Source organism: Megalops cyprinoides, chromosome 13 (assembly GCF_013368585.1).
Source record: "Megalops cyprinoides isolate fMegCyp1 chromosome 13, fMegCyp1.pri, whole genome shotgun sequence".
Taxonomy (NCBI): domain Eukaryota; kingdom Metazoa; phylum Chordata; class Actinopteri; order Elopiformes; family Megalopidae; genus Megalops; species Megalops cyprinoides.
The window spans coordinates 17,335,396-17,352,919 of NC_050595.1; the positions used below are offsets into that span (position 1 = coordinate 17,335,396).

General features: G+C 44.4%; 1 protein-coding gene across 1 annotated transcript in view; it reads right to left on the reverse strand.

Annotated features, from left to right (window-relative positions):
* itga11a (integrin, alpha 11a) overlaps nucleotides 1-2,342 on the reverse strand; it is a 39,698-nt gene extending 37,356 nt beyond the window's left edge. The window contains exon 1 of the mRNA XM_036543814.1: nucleotides 2,294-2,342. Within this exon, the coding sequence (XP_036399707.1) occupies nucleotides 2,294-2,342 (49 nt within the window). The remainder of the gene's footprint in view (nucleotides 1-2,293) is intronic.
* Nucleotides 2,343-17,524: the final 15,182 nt, after the last annotated feature.

Genomic DNA, 17,524 nt, shown 5'->3' on the forward strand with positions numbered 1-17,524 from the left:
CACAACGTCTCAAAATTCTGTCAGGTAGCACCCATCCTGATCTCCCTCCACTGGCTACCAGTGATAACTCGTCTTCTATCTGCCTCGGCCGATATGTGGTGGAACCAGCTTCCTGTATCATTCAGAACAGTAAAGTCCCTGGATACCTTCTGTCACAGACTGAAGACTCATTGCCTCAGACTGATACCTCAGTCCCCTTACTGTGGGACTTCATAATTTTCCATTCCACTTACATGTAATTTTATATATGGTAATTTTACTAAAGTGTATGTGGTAGCTTGTTGTTTGGAATGGTGTAGTTATGTCATAAAACATAATAATGTAGATATTTCCTTGTACTTTCACATTGAACCAAGTACATACTTGTGAACACTGTGTTTGGCACTGACAGATGTGCGAATATGTTCTGTTTGTACAACCTGACACATTATTAGATGTACTTTGTATTCACACTTTCTAAGTTGGTCTGGATAACAGCAACTGGTAAATAATGAAGATGCAAATATAAACATTCTGAAGCCACATGTGTCCATATTCTTTCAGGACAAGCACTCTCTGCTCCGCCTGTCCCAGATTGGGGCTTTAATCTCAGCCACAGCACTGACACAGCACATGAAGAACAGGGCCTGCCTCTCTCTCTCTCGCGCACACACACACAAACACACACACACAGCGCACCCTCTGCTCTTCTTGATTAATGGAGCTTTTTCTCCCATCTGAGCCGACAGTGTTCCATCTGTAGTCAGCCCCTCCTCTCTTCCATATAAAAACATCTTTCCTAGGAACTCTGCTCTGGCACTGAATTCCACTCACAAAGTAAATATTTAAATATGTATATTTCCTATGCTTGACCTTCTGGCTGTGCAACTCCCACTGAAGCCCAGAAGTTCAGACTCTCAGACCAAAATCTAGGTTAAACTGCACTCTTAAACATGCATCAGATAGCAGATTTCTGATTTCCTGTTCTGTCTCCTGACTCATGATTCCATTCCACTGCCACAGCAAGTAAAGTTTATATCTAAGGTGGTTTGCGTGTTGTACAGGTACTGTACCGTGTCTCAAAGGGAGGCAGTGTCTACACTGTGCCCATGCAGTCAAGAACACAATGATGATACAGACATGCAGGTCTTTACCTGACCAAAATGGCAAAAGCTTCTCCCTTATTGTGCTTGAATTTTCAGCTATGTTTCATACTCTAGCATCCTGTTGCCATGACATGACCAATGTGCGCTGCTTCCTTCCCTTACAGTCATTCTGACCCATCATGCATTTCTGTAGCGTGATTCTGATCTCAGCATATCTCTGCTGCGCTGTGTCCCAGCTGGAATGGGGCTGATAGCTGACACCTGATGATAACTTTGAGCATTTCATTCGAGGGTGGTAATGTCATCTCCAGTGCACTTAAGAGCTCCAAATCAGTGATATCCACTGAGTAAGAAGGAGGGGAGGCAGAGAACTCACCCGTTTTTTCATGATGAACATGACTGAGCATGGCAGTTTCAGTAAGTATCAGCCAGTAATAGCCGATTCCTTTGTACTTAATCGCATCTAAATTGAGCAATCTGCCTTTCTGTACTCCACATGACATTCCAGTTATAACAAAAAAATTCTCATTAGTCAGAACTGAATGTGGTGACAGAATCTCTTTGTTTGGACTGAAGTAATTTAATGGGAGATGCACATGGCAATACTCCTTGGCAAACAGTAAAAGTGAGAAGGAATCTGCTGGCGAACCTTGGTAATGCTGACAGGTTTGCAACTAAAGAGCAGTTTCAGCATCATGAAAAGTTTAAAGGTAAGGTCTCTCCCTCCCTTTTTTGCAGCTAAGCAGCATTCACAGCTTTAAATGAGAGACAATATTTTGTCCATCTGTGTGAAGGAGCACAGCCAACCTTTCAGTCTCATCCCTCAGCTCAGCATCCCCATCATCACAATCTCAGCACACAAGACCCAGAGAGAGTTACAATGACAAGCCTGAGTGCTGCCACACTTTCCCCTACATTAGAAGACAGTGTATATCTAAGGCTGTATGCCGGACATATGTACACTGTCAGATATATCTTCTTTCCACAGTAACACTTCCTCTCAGAGTTTAATCTGTCATTTCTGTTTGCCAGAGACAAGCTTTGTTTCAACACAGCCAGCAGAATAATCAGAAACTGATGGTCACTGGCCTCACAGCCTGTCTGAAGGCACCGTTCAGACTGCCACCCATCTCAGCATACACACACACACACAGTGAGACAGATACACACATGCAGACAAAAAGACGGACACACACACAGGCTCTCACCGAGCAGCAGGCTGCAGCTCCACAGTAGCAGGGTGCAGTAGTACTCCATGTGTTACAGACTGGAGCAGCTCTCACAGTGCTGAGTATATCAGAGAGAAGTAGGAGGAGACTCGAGAAGTTAGAGAGGAGAGAGGAGGGCCCAGCGCACTCTCTTCAGTTTAACTCAGACACGCAAACACACACACACGCAGTCACACTGTCACAAACTCACACATATATAGATGTACACACACATAGACATAACACAAACCACATACACGCGTACACGCACACACACTGGTATGTGCTCACACATACATGGATACACATACACACAGCACAAATGTATATACGCTAACACAGACTCACACACACATAAACGCAAACACACACACATGCACAGACACACACTGCATACCCACATAAAAACACACACAGGCATGCATACACAATGTCACTCACTCATGCATACATACACACAACACATACACACTACACATATGCAAGCACACTAACAGGTACTCATACACACATAGATGCACTGACCCACACAGCATAAGTGCACAGACACACACCCAGCACACACACTGACACACACACACACACACACCGTACACAGCACTTTCTCCCTGATGTACAGACTTTCTCAAACTTCCTTTTAAACAGCTCCTCCATTCTGCTCTGCTGAGGTTTCCATATGAGGCAACCAGAGTGTGAGCAGAGCATTCGAGCATCAGAGCATTTAATGCTCTCTCTTTAATGTCATCAGAGTGCAGTTCTGACTCTTCACAGTCATGGAGAGCAGTTCTGACTCTTCACAGCCATCAGAGTGCAGTTCTGACTCTTCACAGTCATGGAGTGCAGTTCTGACTCTTCACAGTCATGGAGAGCAGTTCTGACTCTTCACAGTCATCGGAGTGCAGTTCTGACTCTTCACAGTCATCAGAGTGCAGTTCTGACTCTTCACAGTCATCGGAGTGCAGTTCTGACTCTTCACAGTCATGGAGAGCAGTTCTGACTCTTCACAGTCATTGGAGTATAATTCTGACTCTTCATCGGACTGCAATTCTCACTCAGTCAGCTTTCCTAGTGCCAACAGTGTGGTACCCTAACAGTGCATATTACTGTTCTATTGCTCTTCAGCAGCAAAGAGAGCATCGATCTGTCGATTTCAGTCACAGAAAAGCACTGCACGACTGCAGTCATTCTTTCTGCAAGCATGCCACTCTTCATGAAGAAAATTACAATGATTGTTAAAATTTGAGAAATTCAGGTGTGATACACTTTTGGAGTAAACTGAAACAAACAAAAAACACAGACAGGTCAAAAGGCAAATAACATTCAATGGCCCCCGCCTGCAGTGCATTAAAGACAGCAGCAGGCACCAAAGTTGACAGATATTAATCATTATAATAATATATGATCACTTATTAATAGCTAACAATTAGCTAACAATAAGCAGTTTTTAACAATTTTAAAAATTAACAATTTTATTGGAATTTTTAAAAAAATTGATTAGAAAATGAAGGTGCTAGCATGTGCCTTATTGCTGGAATGTGAGGCTGATGTTTTTCTCGGGGGTTAGATAAAGCACACCGGAATAAGGGACTCTCAGTAGCAGCACATCTGAAACACATACTGCCCACAGCAGCCCGCTGCACTGACCTGCCCTGCAAAAGGCTAACGTAGAATAATATTGTCACAGCAAGACTCTGTTTGAAGAGATATCTGCCAGGAGACACAGGCGCTCTCTGTTCAATGAATCAAAGCAAGAAGTGAAATATGATATCGGGAACTGTGTTGTCTTTTACACGAAAACAATCCTCTAAAATATGTGTCTTTAACGTGTTAAGAGCATGACTATTTTCTCCAATGTCTCTATTTTTCTTTTGAGTATTTAATATGGGCAAATAGCAGATGAATGAGAGGAAAATGCACTGTGTACAAGCTTCTCTCTCAAGAGCCCAACAAAAACACCGTAATGACTAAAGCATGTGAATGAATTTCCCCCAGACGGGACTAACCAACCCACCTCAAGACTACTGGCTAATCAGTATAGCCTGCTGGCCCCACAAATGGAGTTTCTCCCAACAAAAGGATACAAATTGCCAGGAAGACAGGGAAGGGGGTTTGGTAACTACTACCAGACTACATACAGTGGTTTAAACCAATATTCTGGGGTCCTAGCTCATAGCCTAAGAATCTTGCAGTGTTGGTTTTAGAGAGGACAAGACTGAGACAGAATGAAAAATTTCAGAGAAACCTACAATTAGCATTAAGGTCTTTTTCTGTGAATAGAGGCAGAGGGCCAGGGCAGTGCAGTGCAGCGCCTCCGTCAGTCTTTCCAGCAAGAGGGGGGCTGTTCCCCGAGACGCTGTTCTGCTGACCAAAATTGGCACGCTGATATTTCACTCGCTGTAGGATGCGGAACGGAGGAAGGGGCAAGCCTCTGGGGTGTGGGGGTGTGCTCCCTCGCCTTCCAGCAGCACCGAGGCTTAAAGCACTCCGAAAGGCTGACATCCAGACCAAGCCTCCCAACAGCACTCTTTCATATGGTTCATCCAGGCCTGCATCATCAAACCACCAGTGGGCAGAGTTGTGGAGATGCTCCATCTGTTGGGGAGGTTTGGAGATTATCTAGGTGCAGTCTGTTCTGACATAGGATTCTGTCCATCCTCCTACCCTTCCCATCTAAACCACACCAGAGGGAAAAGCTCATGGTCCACTATCCACCTCACTATCCATCTAATCTCTCTCCATCTCCCTCTCTCTTTTTCTCCTCCCCTTCTTTCTCTCATGCTTCCTCTCATTTCCTCCTCTCTCCCCTATTGCCTCTGGGAGTGTAATGCTCCTTTTGGCTGTAGACAGATCCTGGCAATTTGAAGTCAAAGCGATTTCAGCGACAGCTTCCTTTCCTCTATGTCAGAGAGTGGAACACTGATTAAAAACCACCGGTGTGCACACAGAGCCAGGAAACTGGAGGACCACACATATCCCATCATTCCACAGAGCAGACAGCTAAATTCATAAGCAACTGAGATATGTAAACTACTGTTCAAAAAACTATTTGGAAGGAAGGAAAACAGAGAATAACTCAAAGCACTAACTTGAAAATGTTCTTTCAGGCCAAGTTCTATCAAACAATTGTATACAATATGAATGCAATAAACTATTGAATTTTCTCCTACAAATAACTGTCAGGAACCACATGGTTGGAATACACAGAAAATGGTTTATGAAGCGTTGCGTAAATAAGGCTTTCCAAGACAACACAAGAATTCACTCAGATAACGTAACTCACTTTTTTTTCACTTAAGCTGCCCGTGGACTCAGACCATTGATTTTCATTAAACCACACAGAGGCCCATTCAGCCCTTGGCTCATGTTTCATTATTAATTATTACCAATTAAATTGATGGAAGTCTTTAATTTCGCTCTCAGCATGCGCCTGCAAAATCTCTTTGAGGTTGCTGAAGGCAAACACAGTACACAAACACCAGATTACAATGCATTCCAGACCCTGTGTCTCTCACAGATGTTGCACACTGTGTGTCCGTGGCTCAGCACACAAACCCCAGGGATCTCCGCTCCAGCAGGGACCATACATAACCTTCATCCACTGCAATGCATCATGGGACCGGTTCTCTCCAACATCTGCACAACACAGGTCTGTTATTGCTGTCATGATCATCTCTATTTTTAATGACACACAATACACAATGAACACACAACACCTCTCATAACTGCAGCCTATGTGTCTTGCAATAAAGCTCATTAATGCGGTTGTGAAATGGAATCTCCCTGTTCCTTCATGAAAGAGCAAACGCCTGACTCCAATGACCCAGAGTCACACTCACTTGGGGTCATTACAAATGCTGCACTCAGCCCCTGAACAAACATCTCCACTAATGAACACCTGCTTTTCCATTGAGAAACGGAGTACCAACAGGAGGCGAATGGCAGTAAAAACCTCAAAGGTCCTCCTTCTAGGAGTCTCTTCTGCACTCTCAGGCAGTCCTGGCTGCTGCACGGTGCTTCACTGCTTACAGGTGACATGGACGCTGCTGCATGGCATCCTCCTGCTTACAGATGAGAATTTGCCTTGTTTTACATGTGTAACAAACACCACGGATTCTCTGAAGTTCTGAAAATCCAGACAGTTTGTGGGCATGCCGGTTTCATTCCCCATGTAACCACCATACATTCTTGGGTACCAAACATTCCTGGAGCTGCTGTAGAGTAAATCACAGTGTAGTCTATGATAAAGCCACTGCAGTGTAAATCTCAGTGTAGTGTATATTAGCACTACTGTAGTGTCAATCCTTGCGGTTTTTCAGGGCTGTACATTTGCTTAGAGACAGACTCATATGAGGCACTTGTTGGTCCACGGTAAATAGTAACACCGGCACTGTGATGATTATCTTAACAAGACTTGCCCATCTTGTAGGTCCTGTATCAGGGTCCTGGTCAGCAGGGCTATGGTAGTTCTCTTAAGTTCTGTCATTCATGGTTACTATGGACACACCCTGTTGCCCCAGGCGGGGCTAGCGACTGCGTTTAAACAATTCCCGTCCGCTCTGACCACACTCTGTGTCTGCAGTCCCTTCAGTGGCTGCAGGTCACCCGGTGTTTATAAGAGGCTGCAGACTCCACTGCAGCTGCCCAGAGCTGGACAGCAGCCATCGTAACACGAGGAATGAAAAGATATCCTTTGAAGATAGAGGGAGAGATTGTGTAACAACTTTGGGGTTAGCAGAGGACAAGCTTACATTTCTGTTGCGAAAGTGGGTCTTAATAATAACCGAGGTTGAGAATTGAAGAACGTTAAAGAGCCTTGAATTGAATGAGCGGGTCAGAAGTTCAATGCGAGAGTAGGAACTGACGAGCAGGAGTCAGCTGTGTTTTCCTGAATGCAGACTAGTGGTATTCCAGCAATTTCCCCTCCGAGACTATGCAGGACTGGATGGACCACAGTGTGAGAGTCTCCATGTGCTGTTACCTTACAGTGAAGAAGTCTTTCTGACATCACACCGACACCAAACTCAGTATAACTGAACTGAAATATCCACTAAAATAAACACAAATCCATTGATTGACAGCTGGATATTTGCTGAAGCTATTCAGTTTCAGTGATCAACATAGGATTCAGATCTACAGCCCTCTGGTCAAATCCTCTCTCAACAACCACGCAGTCATACAGCAGAGGCTCAGATACTCAGGATCCTGCAGGAGGGATTTCACAAAAAGCCATTAACCTGCCCATCTTCAAGAGCACTCACAAAAGAGCCTCAGTCACTTCATGTGTCTATTTAATGCAGTAGCTTGCACAAAGAGTGGTGGTAATCATGCTTTTTGTTTCTCTTCTTGCAAGAGCACCAGGGGAAAACTTCACTGCTATGTAGAAAGAGTGGAGGAGTGAAAGATAAATTGGAGTAGACAGTGCACCCTAACAACAGCACACCATGTATCAACAACAGCACGCACTGACACCACACCCTAACAACAGCAAACACCATACATACACTAACAACAGCAAACATTACAAACTAACAACAGCAAATACCACACAGGCATGACAGTGCACAGCACACACTAAACGTGAGTGCACATTAACCACACTGGACACCACATATTAACAAGAGCTCGCACTAATAAGATCAAACACCACACGCGAAAGAGATTGCACTAAACATTAACAGTTTTTCTTATAAGTCTATGTATTGCAGCTGGCTGGAGCTGAGGAGCTCTCATTCCTGGACTGATTCCACCAGCTCTGCGGCTGTAGGTCATAGGTTCTGTGCTGCCTACTTCGGTCCAGATGTGGTTTTGAGTCGAGCCGAGTTCCTGCGTCATGTCCTAAAGAAGGGAACATGCTCTTGTTTCATTGAGCTTGCAGTTATGCGCTTTTGGAGACATGTGGAAAAAATGTAAGAGCAAAAAAATATATATATATTTTAAACGCAAGTTTTTCCTCCAAGATCTTTATGGAAAACTTAGAGCCGCTGTGATTTTCTGCATGTAATTGTTAGGTTTGGAGAGACTTAAGCATAATTATTTATTTCAGGTTGACCACGGAAACACCAAGACAGGCCCCACTAGAGGGGCTCTGAAATGCGTTCCATATGACGGCATATCAGGAGATAATGCATCATATCGTGTGGTGGAGCCTTCTGGGAAGCCGAGCAACACGGCGTGATTTTGTGGCGTTCCGTCTAGGACGGCTACCGTTTGGAGCTCAGGGTGGCTCTCTGTTTGTTTTTACACCAGTCCTGGCGCTGTCTGCAGGACATTGATCCTCATCTTTGTCTGGGATCAATCTGAGCTTGTTTGGTTTAAGCCATGACCAGAACTGGGCCCAGGAGGCGCAGCACGGTGTTGCAATTTGCCATTTCACATCGGATTCCGATTGCAAGTTATTTGCTTATATGATATTCAGGCCTCCCACAGCCAATCAGGGACGTTGCGGCCATGTGAGGTACCAACTGCATGTATATATGGGGTTATTTTCTATATTAAGTACTGGCAGTCTTCCATGAAGGGATGTGTTTTGAGTCTGCCTTTTAATTCTGCGAAAAAAGACAAATGTTTGGACAGCTGTTTTTCGAAGAGAATCGCCAAGTCTAATGCTTGGCAAGAGACTGAACATCATTTTGGAATTAGTGCTAATTGAATTTGTCCCTCTACTAGTTAGAAATAAAAGGATTCAGCCCTGGACTAATTCTGAAAATCAGTGATACTGTTCAGGACTCCAAGTGTGCTCAGACTGTGTGGGAGGACCACCGAGACTGTACAGGTAGATAAAATATGTCCGCCATGAATGATGCTACAATGCTAATGTGCTCTAGAAAACACATCCACTGAGTTTCCTCTCAATGGCTTGACGTTCTACAGCTCTTAGGCTAAATATACCCCTCGCTGTGTCCCGCTGTCCCTTCACCAACAGGAAACCACGTTTTCCAAACCCTGTTTTTACAAACGTTATTTAAAACAAGCCATGGCCTCTACACACATGCCACTCAATGAGCTTACAGGAGCCATAAGTCCATCCAAGTCTATGCAGCTCTACGGTCCGCAGTGAAAAATGAGCCAGTAGCATCACAGACTCCCAGAGCGTGTTAGTCATCAGCGCAAACAGAGATGAGAGGCTTGTCACAATGCCATACTGCAGTACATTATTCTGACTTTTACACATGCTAAAAGTACAGCGTTCATACAGAGATCAGTTTATCATATTCAAGGACTTTCGAGCACTTTTTCAAGCACTAATTTTTATTTTCAAGGACCTCATACAACCATTTTTGTGAGGGCATGTGCCGTAACTGCCTTGTCATTGACGCTCTAGACATGCTTGTTTCATGGAAGAAAAGAAATGAAATTGCACAGAATGCTGGAATAGATTTATTCAAATTTATAGATAATCCTTAATTCTAATTCTTCAGGTACTTCTAAAGGGGCGTGATTCATATATCGCCCAATTTTCCAGGTATTCCAGTACTTGAATTTTTAGTCACCAGATTCAAGTACTTTAAGGACCTTGTATGAACCCTCAGTATTCAAAGGTATGGATAACGCCTAAACATGCAAGAAACCAGCGGAATAACATTGAAACTCCTGAGTAATTAATGGGTAACGATGATGTTTTGATGTATAAACAAAGGAATATGAAACCATGACTTTGCCATTTTACAGGTTATCTGAAGAACCCTTAAATGCCAAGAATATGCCACACCCAAACCTCAGTTTTACCCTCTCTCCAAATCAAAGCATAACCTGACCACAACCATAAACCTGACCATGAAACCAGCCTTAATCTTTTATGCCAGTACACCAGTTTTGGATTTGCGTATGTAAACAACACTTACATGCAGTTATGTGGAACTTGCTGAACTGTAATTGCACTGCGTTGGTGATTCATTCAAGTCACATGAAGCTTAACCCAAAGTGAGCAGCAGTGCGACAGCAGTCAGTATCACTGAAACGCAGTGACATCAGCTGGAGCCCCTCATAGGTGAGCGAGGGCCTGCGGAGTCCAGGAATGCGGGAAACGTTGACTATGACAGAGTACTGGACACAAGCCACAGGTACTACTGCAACGGCAAATATGGGACATTAAATCACACTAAAAATAACCCCAATAAAGGTCACCCGGGTTTCCTCTTCTAAAAACAGTACTTGGAGCAAAATGACAGGCACATTTACAAAGGGCCGTGAAACGCTCTGCTCTTATAGAGCCGCTGCTATCCCAGCCTGCTCTGCCAAACAGCTGCTGGGCTGGAATGGGATTGTTTAGCTGGAAATACCAATTCAGATGCTAAAACTCCCAGACCGACCCTGCTGTACTGTGATTTAGGAGAAGGAGAGCACCAGGGGCCAGGTCTGGAAGTGCCCTCCCCAATGAGTGCACACACACACACACACACATACACACACACACTCACACACTCACACACACACACACACACACACACACACACACACACACAGACAGATACCCACCCGCGCACACACACACACACACACACACACACACACACACACACAGACAGATACCCACTCGCACACACACACACACACACACACACACAAACACACACACACGCACACACACACACACACAGATACACATACACACACACTCGCACACACACACACACACACACACACACACACACACACACACACACAGATACACATACACACACACATATACGCACACATGCATATCTGCACACATTCATAAAGAATAAATCATAGCATTTGTTGCTTTATTGTTGCTGAATTGTTAGGAACACGAAAGGAGATGCTATGAAAGGAGAAGCTTCTTTAAAGGCCTTTTAAAGCACTGGGTGCAGTTATCGCTGCATGTCTATATCTTCTAAACTTGACACCTTATATTTTATTTATTGTAACTCCCTGTTCTGTCACTTTCTCTTGTTGCCCTGGTGACTGCACTATGTATTTTGCCATTATGGCTATGAAAATGGCTCTGTATCAGAGTGTCTGCCAGGTAAATGAAGCATAAATTCATCTGTATTTATCATGTGTCAGCTGTCCACTGCAAATGCAGAGGGTGCTACAGGTGAGATGAACTGAAAAGTACAATTGGTAATTGTGCAATTGGTAATTTCGAAGACAGACTGAAAAAGAGAGGAAAAAAAATGTAAAAAATTAAATAAACAACTGCAAGGATGCTGCGTTCCTCAGCCCCCAGGTCTGAATTGCCCTCTTTGTGAGTGATGTGTAAATACAGGTCTTTCTGCTGGAGGCACATCGGCTCATGTGTAGGTGTGAGCACAGAGTGGAGGAGGATGTAGAGACGCACAAAGACCTGCCTGACGGTCTGTCCCCACTCAAACGCCTCTGCACACAGCACTGTGAGAGCAGTTCACATTTCAGCAGCTCGCTAGCAGACAGCTCTGAGCTCAGCTGAATCCAGGTGAAGGAATTCACGAGTTTAGAACCTCGGCAGTTCCCATGGTAATGGGATCCCAGCCAGGGCCCACAGATTTCACAGGGAGGCCAAGACCTAGACAGACTTAAGTGGTCATCAGTCTTCGCAAGTTTAGTCTTGGGCTGAACCCCAAGCATCCCACTCCAGCAGATTTTCTAAGTGCTTTGCCCTCAGCTTCAGGCCACTGTTGTTGACTGCAGTCTCAGTGCTGGCTCTCGGGCTCTAAGGCCTGATCCTGCATGGTCCCGCTCAGTGCCTCCACCCCAGCCCTGCTCCATACGCACTGACAGTCCGACTCACAATCAACAGCGTGAGAGGTGTGAGAGAGGGACAGCGAGAGAGAAATGAGCGGGACCATGCTGGTGTGAGAGGGAGTCTACCTGTGTCACAGGAGTACCTGTCAAATTAAGAACCCATGATGCTGAAGTGTTCAGCTGCACTAGTAAATAAGTGAAATAAGACCAGAATGGGAGTGAACAATCCTGCTCCGTGAGGATCAAGGGATTGGAAGAAGATTCACAAGGGCCATGGCTGCTGATTGGTGTCTCTCACACGCACATGCACAAACACACACTCACTCTCTCATACACACAACCACACATTCACTTCCTCACACACACACTCACATTCTCACCACACACCACTCTACTGCTGTGTTAGCCTTTTGAGCAAGAGCTGCAGTGTTCATTTGGTGGAGCATAGAACAAGACTCCTTCCCAACAAAGCACATGTGCATCATGTTTTGCAGTAAGTATTATTTCACAGATCTTCAGGTAAATCAATCTACTGTGCAAGATCTAGTCCTGCATCACCTCTGGTGAAATGTGCAGTATCTCAGTCTGTCAAAAAGGCCTGCTCAGAGTGAGATAGAGCTAGTGCTGGACTTTGTGCTGAAAGTTAGAGGCTCAGTTAACCCACATTCATGTGCTTTTTTTCCCCTTAATTTTTGCAACAGGAAGAAATGTTTCATAACTGCTTGCACATGTGCATCTTTGTGTTACGATTTGTTAAAATGATTGCGTTTCCAGATTAGCGTGTGTGTGTGTGTGTTTGAGTGTGTGTGTGTTTGTGTGCATGTCAGCTCTTTTTGGCAGCTCTACTGCAACAGAAAATGTAATATTTTGATGATAACATGAATAAAATTCACCATTTCACAAATGGTCATTTGCTAAATCAAAAGGTAAAACAATGGAATGCACAGCTGTGACATCAAATGAAACTTGTGGCCATTACCTGCTATGAAGAGGTGAAAGATCTAATTGGTTATTCTAGCTGAGAAAACCTTCACACAGGCGCAGTGGAAGGAGGTCAGAATGTAGCTACCTTTTCATTGTGATGTATATCGTTAAAACTGGCTTTACGGGCCTACCCTGGGTCAGGCTCACAACCCCAGAGCAGGGGTCACAGTCAATCATACCCCATCCCCACTCGAAACACCGCCATCCTGATGCTGGCCTCCCATGGGGGTCACTGTGGCACGGAGGGTTTCACTTCTAGAGGGGGGTCTGCGACACAGTTCCAGCAGTAAAGGGTTTATGAGAGGAAAATGCCACATGTGGAATGCAACACTGCCTGTTTCACAGTGAGGGCCCCCCTCCCCATTCGATAGTGGAGATAGAGTCACAGAGGGGCTCTTATGGCAGCCACCCACATAAATCTGCCACTATATCACAGGCAGGTGAAATAACAGAGCAGCGAATGAGAGAGCTCTGGGGTAGGAAGGGGGTTTAACAGGAGCTGAAGTGAGAGTGCAATAGGGGAGAGAAGTGGAAAAAGTGTAAGAGGGGAAGAGGAGTGGAAAAGCAGCAGTCAGAGCATTTGGGATGACTTTCTCCCAGCACTGCCCTGAACAGGGGCAGCTCTCACACTGAAGCACACATACACTCCATTCAATTCTGTTTAGTCAGTTTCAGTTTCAACACAGTTATCGCACATGGGGTGTCTCAAATCTGCGAAATTCACAGGGAAAATTGTTGAGGTTCACCACTGAATACTTCCCTTATGTGTTCAGCAGTGGGGAGGGGAGAGCTGATTTAGGGGCCTAGCAGTAAAGCGCTCTTCACTCCGAATCTGCTCCTCTCTGTCATTCCTTCTGTGGTCTCTTTCTCTCTCTCCATCTCACGCTGTTTATCTGTCCCGTATTTCTCTCTCCATCTCACATTGTCTGTCTCTCCAGGCCTCTCTCTGTCCGTCTCGCATTGTCTGTCTCTCTAGGCTTCTCCCTGGTTGGGGCAGGGGTCTGGGCCAGACTGTGGCGAGCTGGAACACTGCGTCGTGTGCTAGGGAAGTCGTAACCGGAGACCAGCGCATTAAATGTTCCACCAGAGTAACGGTTTCTGTGAGGAGGGATTTTGTGGTAAAGCAGGGTTAGGGTAGGGGGGACTGGATGGGGAGAGCCATGTGCGTGTGTTTATACAGGAAACCCCAGATGGAGAGAATGCGAAAGAGCCTTGAGAGCACCCCCTGCTGCTGGAATCCGGGTACAGCAAAAGCACTTTCCACCCCTAACCAAGCGAGTGAAAAGGTGAATTTTTATAGCGGTTCATTTAAACCCCGTAATCTCTTTTTTCTGCTTGAAAGCATACTGTGCTTTTGCTGTGGTATGTGGATGACGGCCATGTGCGTTTATACTTTCAAAATACTCATTCCACACTTGAACTCACTAAGGACACATCTTTAAGAGCTTACCTGCAAAGCATGATGATATCCTTAAATACGAGGCATGTAAATAAAACATAGATAATTGCATGGGGTGCAATGGTAAAAGGAGCCCAGATGGCTCTGCTGTAATCTGAGATAAATTCCCCAGTGCAGCAGGACTTCAAAGGGTAGCTCTCTGAGACCTCTCAGTCATCCCTGCCATTCCAGTGAATGGGGCCTAAATTAAATTGTGAGCCTGGATGTAAACCAGCTCTGTATCTCCTAAATGATGTTGTGGCTCTGAGTGTACTGCAGTGAGGGTCTGTACACAGCAGAGAAAGTACAAAAGCAGAGAAAAATATTTAGCTCCTAGTCTTACACACAATGGTAGGTGATCCAAAGCAGAAAATGTTCAACTTCCCTACCACACAAACAACAAACACTGAATTTAAAAACCAGTCAAGACGCAAAAATCCCACACACATGTATGCCCTATATACTGATGCTGACAGTGTACCTGTGCCCTCATGACTGTGCCAGCCCTCAGCCCTACAGGCAGATGGGTTCCCCCATTGAGGTGGGCTCTGCTCAATTTTTTCCTTGCAGTTTTTCCTCGCCACTGTCATGGCAAGCTTACTCTTGAGGCTTTAGATCTGGGATACTTGTAAAGCTGCTCTGTGACAAATTTCCTACACAAATTAAATGTAATTTAATTAAATTGAATTCTGTTACCAACATCGCACATTAGGGAAAACAGAGGGAAAGCCATGAGTGCAATTCAACAAGCAGCCACATGATGGCGGTAAATCACAAGGTAGATATAAGACTGGAGCATCCTGGGGAAGAGCTCAGGTTAAAGATCAAATAGACTCACCCAGACCCAGACTGACAGCAATCTCCCAGCTCTACTAATGCATTTGAGCAGAACATTTTTAGATTCATATGATATATCATATGTTTTTACAAAGTCTACAGGCAGGAAAATGTCATATCAGAAGCTCACTGTTTTGACTGAAGTCTGAATGCACCATCCCAAGGTCTGCTCAGAATGAACAAAAGCAACAGAATGAATACACAGGGGAATATTACATTACACCTGTTCACCTGTTATAGCACACAAAGGTGTTCCAGTCATTACAACCTGTAAAAATAAATGTGGAGCAAAGCGCAAACAACGAGTTTCAAATCTTCATAATATATAACAAAACATCCTCTTCCGCTTCCAGCAGTAAAAACCCAGCTACACCTTCAGCAGTACAGATCCTGTTTTACCATTAGCTGTAAAGATACTGTTCCAGGATTAGCAGTAAATATCCTGTTCTACCTTCAGCAGCAAAGATCCTGTTCCACATTTAGCTGTATAGATTCTGTTCCAGCTTTTCAGGAGATTACATTCGAGGCCCCATACAGGACATCTGAACGACACAAAGGTGGACTGCTATTCCACCCCAGGCAGTGCTCAGACACATTCCAAACGTTTACAAAGGAATGCTTTTTCCCTTCAATGCCCTCAGCCAATTAACAGCTCAATCAAACCCAATTAACTGTTAAACGAGTGGAAAACACCACAACATACACTTTACCCCCAGAACCAGGGCTGGGAAATGCAGAGGATCCCATACTTCACTGCCCCAGGTGTCGTTCTACAGAAGTCTCCTGATCTTATCTCCTGAATTTATAGCAAACACCACATTAATGCCATCCCAAACAGTGATGCAAAAACTGATGCAAACAGCATAAACCTCCAATATATGCATACACACACAACATACAGTATGGCTAGGCAGGCTGAAGAAGTATTCCCTGACCATACATATCATTTTAAATGGCTGAGTAACAAAATACAAGAATTATACTAATATTAAACAGCTTCTCTTGAGTTAACTAAGACATTTAACACCGGGTGCAGGACTAATGTTCAGCCACTAGGTGGAGCCGTCAAATCATCACACATAATGACAACGCAGCACCCTGAGCTCATCCTCTCAAAATTCTTCCTCAATATAATGATCCTTTTTTGTTCAAACAATGGCATGTGTTACTGTAACATAGTTTTTGGATCATCTCTACAGTGTTTACGGTGGCAGTGCTTCACAGCACCACTGAGCTGCTGCTAGAACTCTTGGTTTAAAATATCCACAAGAGAGTTAATTTCATATCTTCACGCTCCTTAGCCGTTCTACCATAAGGCAAAGCTTGATGCACAACCACAGATTTAAACTTGCATTTATATATTCATATATTAATAAGTTTGATACAGCTATGTAATTTGATATACACTATGTAAGTGTCAAAGTCTTCCTACATCAGAGGGAAGTGGCCAAAAAGAGCAGTACCACTGACTAAGTTTAAGGATTCTAAATGTGAGACATTCCCCAGAATGCACCAGGCTTCCCTTTATGCTGGACACAGCCAGTAAACAGGCAGGAAGCACTTCACATCTCTCTGGACTGAACGCATGCCACACTGGCCATCACATCGGCTCTTCACTGTGCATCAGAGGCAGAATGCATGAGAAAGGAGTTCAGATGAAACAGTGATTGAAAATAGAATACACAGGCAAAATTGTTTCTATTTCTGTACAGCCTTACATGATCTCCATGTGCCTTATACAGTATGTGCTTCTGAACTGCATGTCATACAGGAAAATGGGGAGTGAAGTTTGACGTTTGATCAGCAATACAGCAGTCCAGGTGCTGAAAAGGGATGTGCATTGTGGGGACTATAGTGTGAATAAAAGTGCATAGTGGGAGCTGTGGTGTGAATAGACCTAGGGACTACAATGAGAATAGATGTGCAAAATGGTAAATGTAGTGCGAATAGATAATGGGACTATAATGAGAATAGAAGCGCACAGCATGCACTACAGTGTGAATAGAAGTGCATAGAGGAGACTATAGTGTGAACAGAGGTGTAAAGTGGGGACTACAGTGTGAATAATGTGCATAGTGAGGTACACTGTGAGGACTGTTGCTGTAGTGGTGTACAGTAGGGACTATGCTGTGAATAAAGGTGCACAGCAGGCTCGATCCAAAGGGAAGCTCCTGATTTTATTTGAGGGGAGGATCTGACTGCGCACCATCTAGTACCATTTCAGAGGCTGGAAGCTGACAGTGAGACAGGATAGTGACCACTGCTTTATTCTTTCTGCCACATATGCA